The sequence below is a fragment of the Strix uralensis genome, chromosome 6, assembly GCF_047716275.1.
Source record: "Strix uralensis isolate ZFMK-TIS-50842 chromosome 6, bStrUra1, whole genome shotgun sequence".
Lineage (NCBI taxonomy): Eukaryota > Metazoa > Chordata > Aves > Strigiformes > Strigidae > Strix > Strix uralensis.
In genome coordinates, this window is record NC_133977.1 from 13807007 (window position 1) to 13824368 (window position 17362).

The window sequence follows — 17362 nt, forward strand, 5'->3', positions numbered from 1 at the left end:
CCTCAGCCTAGGAGGATTAAGACAGAAAAGATACTCTTGGTGGGAACAAAGAAACAGCTAAGCAGATCAAGAATGTTTTGCAAAAGTCAATGACTTAACTCATTATCTAAAGTGGTAAGAAAGAAAAAATGGAGAGTAGCTGGTATAAAGGTCTGGTGCATATCTTGTCACAAATACTGAAAGCAACTGAACAATGTAAGAATGGCTCAATATTCACTGTTATTTGAGGGTTTTAGGGCATATGCAAAGGCACAAGTGTTCTAAGATCAGTCCTACAAATTTCCCAGTGAAGCTTTAGTATTTGTTTTAAAACAAACACTCGCTTTTAAGAAAATTAGTCAGACTGTCATGGTTTTAACCCAGCTGGCAGGCTAACACCACATAGCTGCTCAATCAACCTCCTCCGGTCAAGGTAGGGAGACTCATAGGTTGAAATAAAACCAGTTTAATAATCGAAATAAAACAGTAACAGCAGTAATAGAAAGTACAAACGGGTAACGCACAATGTGCTTGCTCACCACCTGCCGGTCGATACTCAGCCCATTCCCGGCTAGCGATCCTGCAGAAGCCAAGATCCTGAATCCATTCTGAAATCCCAGAATGGAGAGAGAGCCCCCCTGCTTCCCAGCCAACCCTCCTCTATACACTGACATGATGTTAGATGATATAGAATATTCCACTGGCCAATTTGGGTCCGTTGCTCCAGCTCTGCTCCCTCCCCGTCTTGCACACCAGCAGGATATGGGAAGTTGGAAAGCCCTTGATTTCTTCGCAACAGGTGAAAACATCAGTGTATTATCAACATTCTTCTCACACTAAATCCCATACTGAACCTAAAACACAGCACTATTCTAGCTATTAAGAAGAAAAATTAACCCTATCCCAGCCGAAACCAGGACAGTATGGTAAGTGAAGAATACATGCACTATAGCTCCTTCTCTGTATTAGCTGGAAGAAAAGTGCTAGAGGAACTGAAGCTACAGACATTTGCTCTGTTTGCAATCTATAACATTATGTTTACAGTTTATTAAATTACACTAAGCGTTGCTACATACTTTTCTACCATAAGGTCTGCTGATGACAAAAGCCACCATCTTTGAAAAGAGGAAATTCCGATGAACCAGTATGTCAAAAGCTTCTAGCAGCTAGGTGTACAAGGAGTCAACTTTGTAGTAGTTATGTAAACCAAGGCTTAAAGCTATTCTCTACTGTTGATTTGAACATTATAACGAAGGGTACTTACCACCTAAGCAAACACACACATGATCATGTCTCACATTTTTTCCTATTGATTTTTATAGGGTTATAAATTATAGTTTAGTAATAAAAATGGGGAAAGAATACCTTAAAATCAATTCCTCCTACAAAGACACGATTTGGAGTAACTGTTCCAAACCTTGGAGCATTGGTCTGATCAGTTAATACCACCGGTGACACAGTGTTGGGACATGAAGATAAAGATTCTGTTTGCATCTGATTCGTGGTCTGCTGATAGAAAGAAAATATTTTCAATATCTTACATGTTATAAGCTATTAAATAAAAAAAATTCTCAACAGAAAATACATACAGAGTTTTTTGGGAGGTACAGCAAATGCTGAAAAACTGAACATTAACCACATTTTTATTCAGAATGCAGCTCAGCAGACTGTTTAAACATAAGCTTAGATTTAACCAATTCAGTAATTTAGTGAATACATTATGGTCTTAAGTTTGACTTGCCTTTAACACCTTTCTGCATTACCTAATGCCCAACCTTAAGTTTTTCTGTTTGCACAGCACCCTGCTGTATGGATCCAAGTTATGAATCCTACTTCAGAGATTATAGCTATTAGAAGCCCCTTAGTTTAAGCCTATATAGAAAGGACCTTTTCAACTCAACTTGTGCTCTCACACACATCTACAGAACTCTGCTCTTTGCAACAGTTTCTGATTGATCTTCTGAGTGCCAAGCACCCATAATTCCACCACATAAAAATCAACAAGTTCATTACAACTTATGAGAACAGCACTTGGAAGACTAGGCTCCTAACACTCTCTCAGCCTACAAATACAGTGCACAGTGATCCAAACAGAAATTCTCTCTCCAGAAGAGGAACCAGATTGTTCTTGCCCTTGTAAAGGAAAAGAACGCACTCTGGTGGGAGCTTCATGGAAACCAGTATTTAGTGAAGTCTGCCTGATGTTTGAACTTCCACCATTCTTACACCTGTGAATTGTGAAACAATGCAGACTTCCATTTCATTGGAAACCCTTTTCAGAACAAACTGATACCACCTTACATAGTCCACCCTAACTGTGAGATGATAGCTGTAAAGCAGCCACATAGTACTGTCACTAACTTCTCTAACAGGAATTGCAGTAGGCTTCAAGACCATTTTTGCTGTGGTTTTGTTTCCCCTACAACTGGTTTACTAAAACCACTCCTGGGCTATAGTACCCTGACAGTACCACTAAGGAAGGAGTCCAAAGTGAAAGACAAGCAGCTGCTGCAGATAACAAGACTAACAGTAAGTATAGTATTGAAAACTAGAAGTAGGAATCTAGGGTTCTCATCCACCAACCTTTCTTTTGAAAGGATTTCAAACATTTTTTCTTACTATTGTGCAACCCTTAACATTAGTACTGTGGACCAACAAAACATATGCAGGCATATTTTAAAAATAGCAAGCTACTGCATCTACTACAAAGTTCTTTCACTTCCTGTGGCGTCCATATCTTGGCCTTTCAAAAACTAGAGCAGAAAATGAAATGCTCTTAAACGGTTCTCCTCACAGAATGTCCCTTTTATTTACACTGTTTTACTTCCTGATGTTGCGTCTCTCACTTACTCACAGGACAGCATTTTCTTATCTCTGCCTTTAAGGATTCCTGGATAAAAATAAATCACTTATCTTCGTGAGATCACACAAAAAATGAAGGCTGACAGTTAAAATGTGGTGAGAAACGGAAGATCAATAATGAAGAAGAAAGTTTGGAAAAAAGTGATCTTTTCGTTTGCTCCACAAGCACTTCCAGGATTATTTGCTATTTCCTTAGCTACCTGAGAATTAGTCCTATTAATTCAGAGCAATGGGTTAATGCTATTGTGCTGGATACTATAAAGACAATAAATCCAGTTTAGCCCATGCCTTTTTAGTTTTAGGGAAGACAGAAATCCTTTTCAAATTTATGAAAGCACATATATTTGGGGCAGAGGAAAAACCCAAGTCTTTAACCTAATCTATTCAGGAGAAAGTATGCATTCTTCTTACTGGGAATACTACCCTAGAGTAGTGTCTAACCTGAAATAAAAACCCACAACCCACCACCTGCAAGCAAGGAACATTCATAATTGCTACAGTCCCAAAGGACGAATGTTTTCATCTAAGAACAACTTCTGAAGAACCAGGTTACTTTCTTCATCTCTCACACCAAATACAATATTCTACTTGCATAATCATCTGGCAATTGTGTGCAGCACTAAAATATTAAAATTTAACTATAAAGTAACAATTAACAGTTGACACCACAGCCAAAATGTATTCCTTACCTCATAGATCTCAAATTTAATTTTCTCCATAGAAGTTTTAAGAGTTGCAATTCTTATTTAAAAAAAAAAAGCCAACCCAAACCCCAAATGGAAGAAACGAGGAATTAAATGTATCAATTGAGAACTCCCACCACAGTAAATCCCAATGAATTTTACGATGTTAAAATCTGTATTCTGATAGCTGTCTCAGACACCGTTTCTTCAGTGCCAGTGTAGCTTCAAGAAAACAGTATTAAAAAAAAAAAAGTGTGCTAACAGCATGTCACTTGCCTAATCATTTGTTTCTACAAGCTTGTAAACTTTTTATCTTTTTTTCTTCCAAACAGTACAGACATGCATATTGATTGGTATTTTTATGGGTTATTTGGTGTTCAACAACTGCTCTTTACCAAAATTGATAAACTTTCTTTTATGTTGAACACATCCACTGTCAGGCAACCAAACACTACAAAGGCCTGGTGACTAATCCCACCCTACACCCTAAACAACCCTTTTTTACAGTCCATATCTTATAGCGTCAGAAATTGGGCACACATCCTCCCCAGACCCCACGCACTGCTGTACCCTCAAGGCGAGAGGCGCGGTTCACCACACCTCAAGGCCACCCCAGAGGAAATGGCGGCCGCCCCCCGGGCGGGGACAGGGCTAGGGCCGCCTGCGAAGGCCGCTCTGGCGGGAAGGCCGCGCTTCCAGCCCCGCCGCCGCTCCCCGGCCTCTTGCCAGCGCGGCTCCCCGGTCCTCCCGGGAGGCAGCCTCGTCACCCCGCCAGGCCCCTCACCGCGCCATCGGGCTCCATCTCTCCGTCGCCGCCTCAGCCCGGCACGTTGCGGGCACGCGTCGCGCTCCTCAGCTGCGCCTCGGGCCCGGCCGGCGAGCAGCAGCAGCGAGGCCTGCAACAGCCGGGGGAAGGCACAGCCAGGCGGCGGGCACTGAGGCGGGGAAGCAGGCTGGGTCGGGTCGGGTCGGGCCGGGCCAGGACAGAGCAGCCCTTCCTCGCCCCCGTCCAGAAGGCAGACGCCCCGCACTACCCCTCAGCCCTCCTTCCCCGGGGGAAATCGCTCCCTCCCCAGGCGCCTGGCCTGGCCTGGCCTCCCCTTACGGGCTCTCCAGCACCACCTGCGGCGAGCGAGCGCCTGGGGCTGCTTCTGCCCCCGCCCCTTCCCCGGCACCTGCTGGCGCCGTCACTCACCGCCCGCCCGCCCGCCTCAGGACCCTAGGGGCTGCGGCCGCGCCCCCGCCTGCTGCCCGCCGGCGGAGCGGGGTTGCTGCCCGCAGCCGCTGGCCACAACAGCCTCCCCAGCCCCGGCCGCATCCCGCCGGGCTGCCCAGCGGCTTGTGCCCGTGTGCCGAGGGGTCACGGGCGGCCCGTGTCCTCTGCCCTCCCCGCGGGTACCGAGCCGGCGGCGAGCCCCCACACAGGAACAGCGCCCGGGGCAGGCGTCCCGCCTGCTTCGGGCGGCGGCAGCTCCGAGAAGGGGGTTGCCGGTAGCACCCCTGGGAGCGGCGCTGCCAAGCCCTGGGGCAGTCCGGGAACCTCCCTCCAGGTCTGTCACCTGAGGGGACTGGTGGCAACACCCAGCTGGGTTTTTATCCCCTCAAGCAGGGAGTGAAACGGGGAGGAAAATAAGGGCGTGTGTTTGACCTGTCCTCTGGCCTCCACGGGAGAAATACAAAAATGCCCCGTGAGGCTGTTCTTCGGGTCTGACTCACCAGGCCGTACTTGACGGAGGCAAAAACGTGGTTCAGACTTTACAGCTGTCAGCATGAAGAAGTGAACGTCCTTGCTTCAACTCCAAGTAGGCAGGCTGCCCTGAAAACAGGTGTGCCGCAGGAGGCCTGGGATGACCTTAGAGATGTAATTTGGGGTGTGCTAGCAGAGGGGACCAGAAAATGACACTGACCTTCATGACCACTCTTCAAAATATTCCAAGTCTTTTTTTCAGCCCTTAACGAATGGGAGGAGGAGGACCCATAGTAATACTTGTGTCAGGTGTACTTCTGTGGTCATTTAACAAACAGCACTACAACCTGTTCCCCTGTTCCGCCATTTCATCCTGTTTGCAAATGCAGATTGCCCTGAAAATAGCTCTGCTGCTAAACAGGTCTGGAAAAAAAAAGAGTGATTCAAATGTCAAGCTCATAATCAATGTAGTTACACGGTACAGCCTGACAGAAATCCTTGATTTGATGACAGCAAGAGCTGGTGTGCAGGCAAAAGCATGCCGGGAGAACCGCCCCAGTGGGAAACCTCTTTTTCAAAGTGATCAAACATTCATAGGCTAAGTCATGGCAGCTCAACCCCAAGACACAATGTCAGGATCACCGTAGGGTCAATTTATTAGTGGCTACTTTCCTATTTTACTTTTTTGGGTGCTTTAAAATAAAAACTTAAAGGAAGATTATCTTGATAATGTCTACAATAGAATATAATTTAGTTGAATTCAAATCTTTGTGTCTTGCTTAAGTTTGCTTTAGGCAAATTATACTGATCCAGCCGAAACCCAGCAGCATTTTCCATATAAATTACATCATTGAGCGTAGGTAGGGCACAGACCTGCAGTCCTTATAGGACCCTACACTGCTCCTTACTTTTCTGGTGTTGCTTCAACATCTACCAGCTTCTGCAACATTACTGTTGCCACAGGGAGAAAGAAAAAAATGGAAAGAAAGTTTCTAATAATTCTGTGCCTGTAATATATAACAATATAATGCTTAACTCTTAGTAATGATTCTTTTTATCTGAGAAAACTGCATAAAAGGCCATTTTAGCAGAGCTGATTAGATGTTTTAGAAATAGTTAGTTTGCAAGATTACAGAAGTCTGCTGAATTGCATTCATTAACTTTTCTGAATTTTTATCAGACAGCAACAAAGCTTATCCTAAGAACGGCACTACATTTTAGTCATGTGAAAGGCAGAATAGGCCTTTGGTGAATTTGAATTTGAAGTCAGGACAGCTGAAAGAATACAGAAACATTCGGAGACATGGAAATGTATTTTACATAGTTTTAATTGTTGGATCTCCTACATTACACCTCCTTCTCAACTTAAAAAACCTAAATCTAAAATAAGGCAACTGTGACAAAAATAGGACTTTTGTAAATGAATAAGATTGAACTCTTTTTTATTCTGATAATTTAAAAACTGAAAACCTGAAAATCCAACACATCTATAAATGTGACTACTAGTAGAGCTGGCAAAAAATGTTGCCATGCATACAGGATTTAAATATTACAACAAAAGTTACTGGGGTCCCTAGCACTGTGTGGCTGCTTCATTAAGGGAATCATATCCTGGGTGAGGGAGTCACTCTCAAAGGAAGTCAGGAGTGTGTCTTTTTCCTGACTTCGCATGTCAGATAGACGCAGCATGAAATGATCTCTCCTGCTGCTCTCTCCCACAAATTAAAACGCAGTGCTGGACAAAGACAAGAGTCTGAATGCACTGGTTCTCGTAGGCTCTTGCCTTTTGTCCTTTTTTATACCATCAGAGAAAGTCAGAGGTTAAGTGAGGAAAGAGAAACTGAAAAAAGCAGGAGTGAAAAATAGGGAGAAAAAAATATTTGGGAGGAGAAAGAGGGAAAATAATTCTCCGGGCACAAAAAGACAAGGATGATTTTATGAGTAATACATGGGCCTGGCAACAGACTGCTATTTCACTGATTGATTCACTGACCTTGGAAAAGACATGCTACCTTTTTTGCTTCTATTACTTATCTGCAGATAATAATGCTAGCTTTTCTACCAGCATCTTAAGATCCTTCCATGGAAATACAAGCATCAATATATTGCTGTCAGACAGGGAGAGCCAGACTGTACCTGATGAAAGATGACTTACTTCCTGCTCTCAATTTCATAAAAATGTCTTTCGGGTTGTTACTAAAGATTAACTTCTGTCTCTGTTGCATAGACTACAACTGTATTAAAAAAAAATCTGTAATTTATGAAGATGTGCACAGTGATTTCTCTTATGAGCTTGTGAATGGATTCTCTACACCTTGAGCCTTAACCAGAACAATCAAAAAGCCAAGAGCTCTTAGGTATTCAAGGACTTCGAGGAGACCGTCTAAGAGAGTTAACAGTGCTTTGAAGCATATTATGGTGGTCACCTAAGGAGTGCCACTGAGTGAAAAAATTATGGTCAGTGCCATGTGAAAAATGTGGAAGGAAATGACTCATTTCTGGGAAGTTTTCCATTTATTCAAATGGTTGTGTGTATTATGAGATTACATTTTCATCTTATAGGCCTTTTTCCCACACCATTCCCTTTCTTGGGTGTCCTGGTTTCAGCTGGGATCGAGGTAATTTTTTTTTTCCTTCGTAGTAGCTAGTATAGTTTTGGATTCAATATGAGCTATGATATGAGAAGAATGTTAATAATGTACCAGTGTTTTCAGTTGTTGCTAAGCGTGTTGAATTTGTGTGTGTGGCAGGGAGTTTTGGTAGCAGGGGAAGGGGCTACAGGGTGGCCCCCTGTGAGAAGGTTCTTGAAGATCCCCCGGCTCCAAGTTAGACCTACCTCTGGCCAAGGCTGAGAGAATTAGCAATGGTGGCTGCACCTCTGTGATAACATATGTAAAAAGGGGAACCTGGGAGGAGTTGTGAAGGAGACACCTCTGCAAACACCAATGTCAGTGGAAGAAAGGAGGAGGAGGAGGGCAGGTGTGCCAGAGCAGAGACCCCCTGCAGCCCATGGTGAGAGGGCAGGCTGTGCCCTGCAGCCTGTGGAGGTCCACAGTGGAGCAGATGCAGACCTGCAGCCCGTGGAGGACCCCATGCCAGAGCAGGTGGCTGCACCTGAAGAAGGCCGGGACTCAGAGGGAAGCCCCTGCTGTTGTAGTTTGGTGCTGGGAGGATTGCAACATGCAATGTTGCAAACACACACTGTTTCCTATGGCTCCATCAAGCTCAGCTGCGCTACTCTTACCCAAGTTGCTCATTTGCTTCCTGTTTCACTTTCCCCACCCTCAGCAATGGATGATCCAGAGGAACAGGAGACTTGGATGGTCAGTACACTGGACTACTCTCCTGATACTATTTTCTCAGGGTGGTAGGTTTTACTACATAACAAAAGCCGTCCATCCTTGCAGAATATTGACATTATTGTGGATGATTTCTAGCTCAAAATCTATCGGGACAATGAGTGATTTCTTTCAAATTTGAAGACATAATTAGATTTTATAACTTAGTTTAACAATGTCTTATTTCCCAAAAGCAATGGTCAGCATGACATAGGTTATTAGAATGAAGTCACTACGTAAGGCTGGCTTGTTTTCTGTCTCACTTTAGAGTTCAGAGAGTACATGCTTTATTTATAAAGGCATTTGTGTGCATTTTATTTTACATGTCCTCAAGTGGGAAGAACTTACTGGAAACCGCTGCGTAAAAGTTCCATTGCTGATGGAACTTGTCACAATTAATATATGAAAGATACTGATAAAAGTGCCAGATCTGGAAAAGTACTTAAAAATGGAGTATATCTGAGTAAAATTGTAAAGCTTATCAGTACTTTAATAAATACTCCTAGCAAATGGAAGAATTACATTACAAACCTTTGTTAAATCTGATAATGTGGTTATTAATAGGAAGTATTGAATAGGTCTACTGAGAAATCTGATTCCTTTATGCAGTATAAAAGCATAGTCCTCCAACCAAACACCATAGCTACGTGTCACACGGAAATATTAATAGATCTCCAGTTAGGTGAGTGAAGAGAAAATTATCAGACTCCTCATTTACTTTAACTTAGTGTGACAGCCTTGATTGCCTTTTCCTCTCATTTTTTCCCTACTGTGTTTCCTTTAGTCAAACAAAAATTGAATACTTATCCAGAGATTGATAAATTTCAGGTTTTTAATACTCTTTTGCAGTTGTCATAATATATTTTACATGTTTCACTGAACTGAATATAAAATTCTGCAGCAGAAATAAATGAATAGAAAAGACTATAAACAATTGACATGTATTATGAAACACAGGTGGGAAAAAATACTGGCAAGAAAGATAAAGTAACAGGCTTTGCTTGCTCTGGAAGTGTAAAGCTACATGGATGTAAGTGCAATTTAATAACACCTATATTCTGCCATGATGTTAAAGGGTTCTTGTAAGGTAAACAGGTTCTTCCTTTCCCAATTCATTTGACTGCCATCTGAGAAAACAGCTCTGGGTTCTAATATCCTACCTTTTACAACTTGAGTCTTCAAATGTCATTGTATGTTTAGGTATCAATCCCAAATAAAAGGAAGTAAAGACGAATCTCACTGTAGATAGGATGTTGCTAATCTAACCCACATACTTGGGGACATTTTTAAGAGTCATGTTGTAATTTTCTTCATTGTGTTTTAGATCAGTAGTCCAAAAGGTCAGGAGCTTTTCTCTCTATTGACTTCAGTGATGTGAAGTAGAATGGTACACATAAACACAGTAAAAGAGTCAAGCCATTTTATTGTTGCCTGTTATGGTATTTTTTTGTTTCTTTTTCGTGCATGGGGTAATTTACTCCATACATGCAGTTTTTCAGATGCAGATAAGACAGCTGCCTCTGTTTTAGCAGGTGCCTCATTTATGGGGGAATACTTGCATATATCCCTACACATTTCTGTTGCTTTTTTTCTACTATCTGTTATTCAAAACTTCTACATGTAAAAGTGAAAGAAAAAATACAACATAATTGTTATTGCTTGGAAACACTATTCTGAATGATTGAACACAGCAGTAAAATAATCAACCTTTACTTCTTTTTACCTTGGTCTTTCCCACACTATGCTGTATAGAACTATATGGAATGAAATATGTACCAACCTTTCTCCTGTGAATGAAGAGCTTCTGTAGTTGCAGCCCCAACTGGCATCAATTCAGGATGGTTATGAAGATATGAAACAAAGAAGCGTTGTCTTTTCCAGAATTTTCTTTCCTCCTTCACGTGAATTAAGTACCTAATAGGAGTCAAAAGAGAACAGAAATGGGATGAATACATGTGAGTACAGGAAGAAAAGTTTATGCTTGGGCTCATTCTATGCATTATGGTTTGATTTACTTTCCATGTCAGTTGATTGAAACAAATATAAAATTTAATGGTGAAAAGGAGAATTGCAACTGTAAAATACCAGTTGCAGAGATTAAAGTAGTATGTTTTACAACCTTGGACTTTGATATCCTTTTTTAAATACTTGGTTTCTGATATTTATTAATCAATTTTAGAGAAGTAAGCCTGGCAAACTTTAATGGGCAACACTTCATCATAATCTACTTGTATAATGAAATAGAGTATTTTATCTGGAGATCTCAAATAACTATACAAAGAAGGTCCCTTCCTTTGAAAATTTCTATTATTTAAAAAAAATTATTAGATATGTAGGAAGAATAAGAACTCAAAGCGCTGATTTTTAAAAAGGATTACTAATCTTTCCCTACTTGATTTAACACTAAATTTGAGATTTTTTTTGTAAGATGAAGAGATTTTTCCATATTCATGTTTCAGTTAGAATCAAGCTGTGTAAGAACACTTATCTTGCCTGTGTGAGTGATTAGGAATTTTTTTTTGTTTCTTTTCTATTTTGCTAAATTTGCAATTCACTCTTCTTTTGCATTTTGTAGAATACAATCTCAGAGCATTTGTGGGCTTGAAATGGTTTTTACGTTTTGCCTTCAATTCAAATCAAGGGTTTATAAGTATTTGGACCAATAGTAATTTAAATTACTTTTATTTGTAGTGGCTCATAGGAAATAATTCAGTATAAATTTTGGCCCACACTATGGAGCAGGGGATTTACAAAACAAGAGACATCATTCTTCCTTTTGTTTTTCCTATCCTCCCCAAAATCACAAACCTTTGAGAAGTCCTGTGTTCAAGTACGATTCACTGAGCTTCATTGTGTATATCTGCTCATAATAACACTTCTTGGCATCTTTGGACTTCACACTTGCAGAGGACAGGAAAAGTCCTGCTGTCTTCTGACAGCAACATAGCCCGAACAGTTAATACACTTCAGTTTTTAATCTTCCCAAATCTTGCTACTGAGTCTGCTTGTACATCTGAGATTAGATAACGAGAAGGTAACTGGTTAGAATTACAGGATTCCTCCAAACCACAGTGTGAACAGGTGTCTTTTTAAGTTTGCCCAACACAGGTATAAGTTTTCATTTTTACTGTGGATTCATCTGTAAATCTCTGTATTTGGGAGTAAAAGTGCCCTGGCCTTTTATTTGCAGAATGCTTCACTTTTGCTAATCCTGATGTAAACTACTGTGGGAATATAGGCTATGGATTTTAACTACCAGTTTATTTAACACTACCCAGAAAAGAGAGAGATAAACAGTGGTTAACAATGCCTTCAATTTATACACATTAGCACTCCCACAATGGCAAATTTCAGGAAAATAAGACTACATAGATTAGTCATTAGCCTTTCTTTTCCATGTCCTTAGAATATCTTCTAACCTGACATTAAGAAACAAGAGATTTTGCAATAAAAGATTAAATATACTTCATCCATGATGGAAAGTATTTTGAATCTTCTTAAAATCCTGTTCAGTTAATACCTGAGAAATTTACATTATTTTGAGGATTACAGTTTGATCATAATTATATAGCACGCTTTTTTGAGATTACTTTTTCTAATGAATTAAGAAAGATGGGCCAAATTTGCATGCATGAGAAACAACAAGACATAAATGTTTTTAGCAAGTTTTCAAATCCATTTATCTAGCTCCATGTAAGCTTGTATTTGGAAGTGGTATCAAGGACTAGGCCGAAGTCTGCCTATAACTTTAGCTCCAGTATAAAAATAGACCGTACAGGGTACCTGTTCTCTGCTCACATCTACCACTTCAAGCCAGTGTAGAAGCTGTCAAAAATACTGCTGGGAAACACTGCCTTGACTTTTTCTATAGGAAAGCATCTTTCTTTGAAATGAGGCAGATATGGGTATAGCTCTTTACACTCTTTCCTTAGGTAGACAGTCAGGCACAGGTGATCTAAAGTTAGCAAGGTACTTCTAACGCTGACGTATCTTGGGTGCATCTGGTTTAGCATTTTTGTTTGGATCAAGGGTGCAGTTTTGAAGCAAATCTCCTGATCATCCTAACTTACCTACTTGGTTCACATCACAGAGCAGTTTCTGAGTGTGCAACCTGATGACTTCTCAGTTGAAATGAAAAGAGACACTGTGTCACAGGAGTGCCGCTACTGTATCTAATGTGCAGCTATTCTCTCCATGGGACTGGACTAGGACTTTTCCTAAGTAACCCCCACCCAAAATGCCTATGGTCTGGATATCAGGCTCTCAGCACCAATGCTCTCCCTGTACAGATCCACTCCTATTAGTTTATCTGATACCTTTCCTTCCATCACTGTCAGGAGCCCTCAGAAAGAATTCAAATGAGTAGTCTTTTCTCCTGATGGTTGGGCTAATGCATATCCCCCCAGTGGTCCAGGCTGCATACGATTAACTTGTTTATGACCAAACCTAGTTGAACAATGCAAAATCTTTCAGAGAGCTCATGTTAAGAGGGAAGTTGTGTGTCTGATTAACAGGCAGAAGAACAGCCTAAATTCTATGCTTGGTATACTGACCAAATTTCCTCCGAAGTCTTTAACTGCAAAGTGAACGTGAATACAGCTACTGCTGATGTTGCTAGCAATCTTCTTCTGAGGTGGCAAGATTAGAGACTGTAACAGTAGCTTTTTAATTGGGACATTACCAGAATGCTTTCTATCCTCAGTAGGAATAATTCCTAGCTAGTAGGTATCATTTAAGACTAATGCTGCTTCCCCAGCAGCTGCACAGTTCATGATAATCCAAATGTTCCCCCAAAATTGCATCTAAGTGGATGGGAACCATGGTGCCATGTATATTTCTAACACTGAATATACCCATTGAGCTAGAAAGGATGTGAAAGGCTGTGACACAGTACGCTGGCTGGGATGATATTGCACCTGCTGATAGGTAATTACCAAAGAAAGGGGGACATGGCATACACCTATTGGATCATAGCAGTTAACGAGTTCACGTGGCCTGAAAGGTAGCAACAACTACAACTAGATTTCTATGCGTGTGTCACAGCCAAAGAAATACTAAAAGCAATGATGAGAGGAGTTAAAAAGAGCTCTGTGAAAAAGACAGTCATTCGTAAATGTTCTCATGAAGTGGAATTACCACCTACCTTAAACAAGAGCCTTTTATTATTAAGTGTCATTAGACTTGAATAAGAATTCATCTTTAAGACTCCTCCAAATCCTCAAGACAATTTATGTTATAATGTATACAACATGCCTTCTGTTCCCCAAACTTAAGCAACTAGCAGCTAAACATGGGGAACTTGAGAAAGCTTCACTAGTTGCACAAATGAATAAACTCTTCCTGTGTTTTGCCTAGGTTGTAGCACCACTTTGGGGATTATCTGATGCTGTCCATTAAAAACCTTATTTTCAATTACTTGTTAACTTCACAAACTTCAACCACTTTAGCCAAAAATTTGAAGATGGGTGTATGACTCATGTTGTGATTGTTTGTTTATGTAAGGGAAATGGATTCTTGTCAAAGATCTACCTTTGAAAATCTGAATAGGAAAAAAATAGTTTTTAAGTATTTACAAAAACAAACTACCACGTGACATATTACCATCCTCCCTTGGAAAAATTATGTCATCTTCTTTTACAACTGATGCTAAATTTGGTAGGAGAATCACTTCCTTATTAGGGATGTGCTCTTTCCCGTCTACAAAATTTTGTTCAAATGTTGCTACCTGCTATGCCTCTGAAAAATTTGTTTACAGAATCTCTGTTTCTCAGATGTTACTCTCCTGTTCATGCCAGGCATTATCTAACCCGGGCTCCATTCCGTCTTCTCTGGAGCTGCAGAGCAGTTGAGCTGTATCACGGTCAAAGTCAACCAGCAGAGCCATGAGCAACGACATTCTCCCTTCTGCTTGCAGTGACCCATCACCACACCCAGGTTGGGGGTGAAGGAAAATACACCTGTTGAACGCAGAGTGGTAAGAGTTGAGCCTGCAGGAAAGGGGGCAAATGGGTAAAGCAAGTCCACAGCAGGAGCAATGAAAGAAGTACCCGCAACAGTGGCAAAAATGCCACGACCACTCTGGCAAGGGTGTCCAGTAGTTCTCTCAGGTCTCCTGTGCTGAGTGATCCACGGCAGCTGGTGAGCAAAAGATGGTAGCGCTAACTGGAAGGATCCAGGGAGGGGAAGGAGGGAGAAGAAGAGATGCTGAGTGCTAGAACACCTTGATACAGCTTGGAGGAGAAGGAGGTGGATGACAGTAAAATTTGTGTCTGGAGGAAGGTGAGAAGAACTGGAATAGGGCTCAAGGTGAGGAAACCAGTCTCATTCACAGGAATTATCCCATGTGGTGAGAGGAGCCGCAGTCCTAGAGCATTTTACATGATTGCAATGTTCGCACCAAGGGATACTAAACTGCACAGGGACCACTAACCTTAATTTTGGTGTTTGCTAACTTTTGGGTGGCTCTTCACAGTGGTAATGATCTTTTCATATGCACTGATCTCCATATAAAAATGAATATGTTCCATACCAAGGGCTTGGGCCTGTGTCTATATAGTAAGCAGTGGTGGTAAAATAGGATTACACATGACCTAATTGAGGTCCTGATTTTACCCTTTCTCATATTTAATTGGTGTATCTGTTTGGGCAAATAATACTGCTAAAATAAAGGATTATTCCTCAGAGCTAAGAACCGGCAGGAATCTTCCATAACCACAGTATTCTAATTATTAAAAACACTGGATTAGCCTGAAAGTACTATCAGATCAGACAGGGAAAAGAATTTATCAGTGACTTCAGCTGGAACAAGGACATCATTAAGATAGAGGCATATCACAAAAGAACTTCTTGCTAAGTTAGAGAGGACACAAGATTTATACTACCTAGAAAATAAAGATGTATAAGTATTGGGAGGCTTTTTCAATGAAGTAGTAGGTAAGACAAAACAAGAATAAACAAAAAAATTAGGAGGCATTGAATCAAGTAGTGTAAATATTTTTCTAAACTTCACAAAAATTGAAAACGTACACAGTATGTTTTAAATTAAAGATGATCTTTAGACTTGAATTTGCCTTTTTTTTTTCCCTAAGCCTAAAAACTTAATAATAGTTTTATAGGCAAAATATGACTTGGGGTTATCTTGCCAAAACCTGAGCGAAGCTTAGCAACAAGTACATCTTGGTAGAAATAAATTATATCATTAATATGCTTCTTTGTTTTATAATATTGTATTCAGGATATAACAGCACAGACACAACAACCACTGAGACTTTAAAAACCCACTACTTTAAGAAATACCTCGCAATACATTTTCTCATCAATAGCTTTGCATAAGTCTCATCAATTCTAAAATGAATTATGATTTGCTATCATTGTGAATGCATACTTGAAGAATACGAGTATGCATACTTGAATGCATACTTGTTCCCTATTGCTCTTTCCCGGTCTTGCAAATGAGATGTTCCTGACACAGGAAAAGATGTCAGTTTTCACACTTCATCAGCCATGGTCAATTGGTACAGGAGCACCACTTTCAGCTCCCAGCAGAACACTTAATTTTAAGAGCTTCCCAAAATGCACTATCTGGGTGGAAACTACTGGCTTATGTAAGATATACTCCAGCACAGCTCCAAGACAACTGTATTTTCAGATGGTTTATGATACAAAATACACCCACTAAGGAACAGTTGTGTGCCTTGAGCATGGAGTAAGTTGAGTGTACAAAAAAACACATTAAAATAGACACTGCAGGCACTTGCTGACTCATGTCTTCAGGCAAACACAAATAGATTTTTTTAAAATCTATCATCTTGCCTTTCTTAGCTTGACTGAATTCCTTGACTGTTCTTGAAAATCTGTCCCTATCTCAAGCAATTGTAGACAACACCTCAGTGTTTTTGTACAATGAACTGCATCAGATCATCTTCAAACTGAATATGGAAACCTGTTAAATATATTTATCACCAAGCAATCTTGAATTTTTTTACTTTCTATGCAAGCACTGTTAGTGTAAAGCTTGCTTTTGTTAACACTTTTTAAAAATTAGATATTAAAATTAGATATCAAAACTAATTGCTCTTTTCCTTCATAATTCATGGTCCTTCACATTTACAAACAGAAGGAGATAGATACAGATGCCTCAGAAGCATCCAGAGATGCATAATCAGAAATATAGTACTAAAAAAAAGTCAAACTTTTATTCTCTTCTGAAGACAAGTTTAACTAAACGCTCTCTTAGCTGCGCCATAGATAATTCTAAAACCTCTGCAACCTGCGGACAAAACAAGTATGATTTGTTTTGTGTTCCCTGTAAGCTTAATGTTTATGAAAATCTGTAGGTTTTCAGTTAAAGACTTAAGGTGTCAAAGGTTGTAATTTAAGGTGAGAATCGAATGATTTTAAACTTTTGATCTCAGAAGACAAATGCATTTGACAACAAATATCTCTCTAAGTTGAAATGTGTAAGACATATCCTAGAAAGGATAAAGTTCTTTAATATGTTATATGCATCTCTCTGTGCAACATGCTAGTTAGTTTCTGGTGGATGCAGCAGGTTCCAGCTATAAGAGTACTTTGCTGTTCCCAGTTAAACCTGTGATTAAACTTAATATGATTTCACAAAATATATTAAAAAGCTGCAACACATTTCTACATGAAATAATAATTTCCTGTAACAACACACTGCATGGTAATTACCTTTCGCATTGTCTTTAAATTAGTCTCCTTAGGTCAGTCTGCGTGACAGTATGTGGGTATGTAACCATAAGCTTATTCTTTTTTCTTACTCTTTGTTGCAATGACTTGGGATCATGTTC

General features: G+C 40.3%; 1 protein-coding gene across 1 annotated transcript in view; it reads right to left on the reverse strand.

Annotated features, from left to right (window-relative positions):
* Positions 1-17362, reverse strand: part of BOLL (boule homolog, RNA binding protein) — a 46692-nt gene extending 29330 nt beyond the window's left edge. The window contains exons 1-5 of the mRNA XM_074872253.1: positions 17244-17362; positions 14275-14536; positions 11358-11562; positions 10330-10463; positions 1345-1485 (exon numbers count right to left, since the gene is read on the reverse strand). Of these exons, the coding sequence (XP_074728354.1) occupies positions 1345-1473 (129 nt within the window). The 5' untranslated portion in view covers positions 1474-1485; positions 10330-10463; positions 11358-11562; positions 14275-14536; positions 17244-17362. The remainder of the gene's footprint in view (positions 1-1344; positions 1486-10329; positions 10464-11357; positions 11563-14274; positions 14537-17243) is intronic.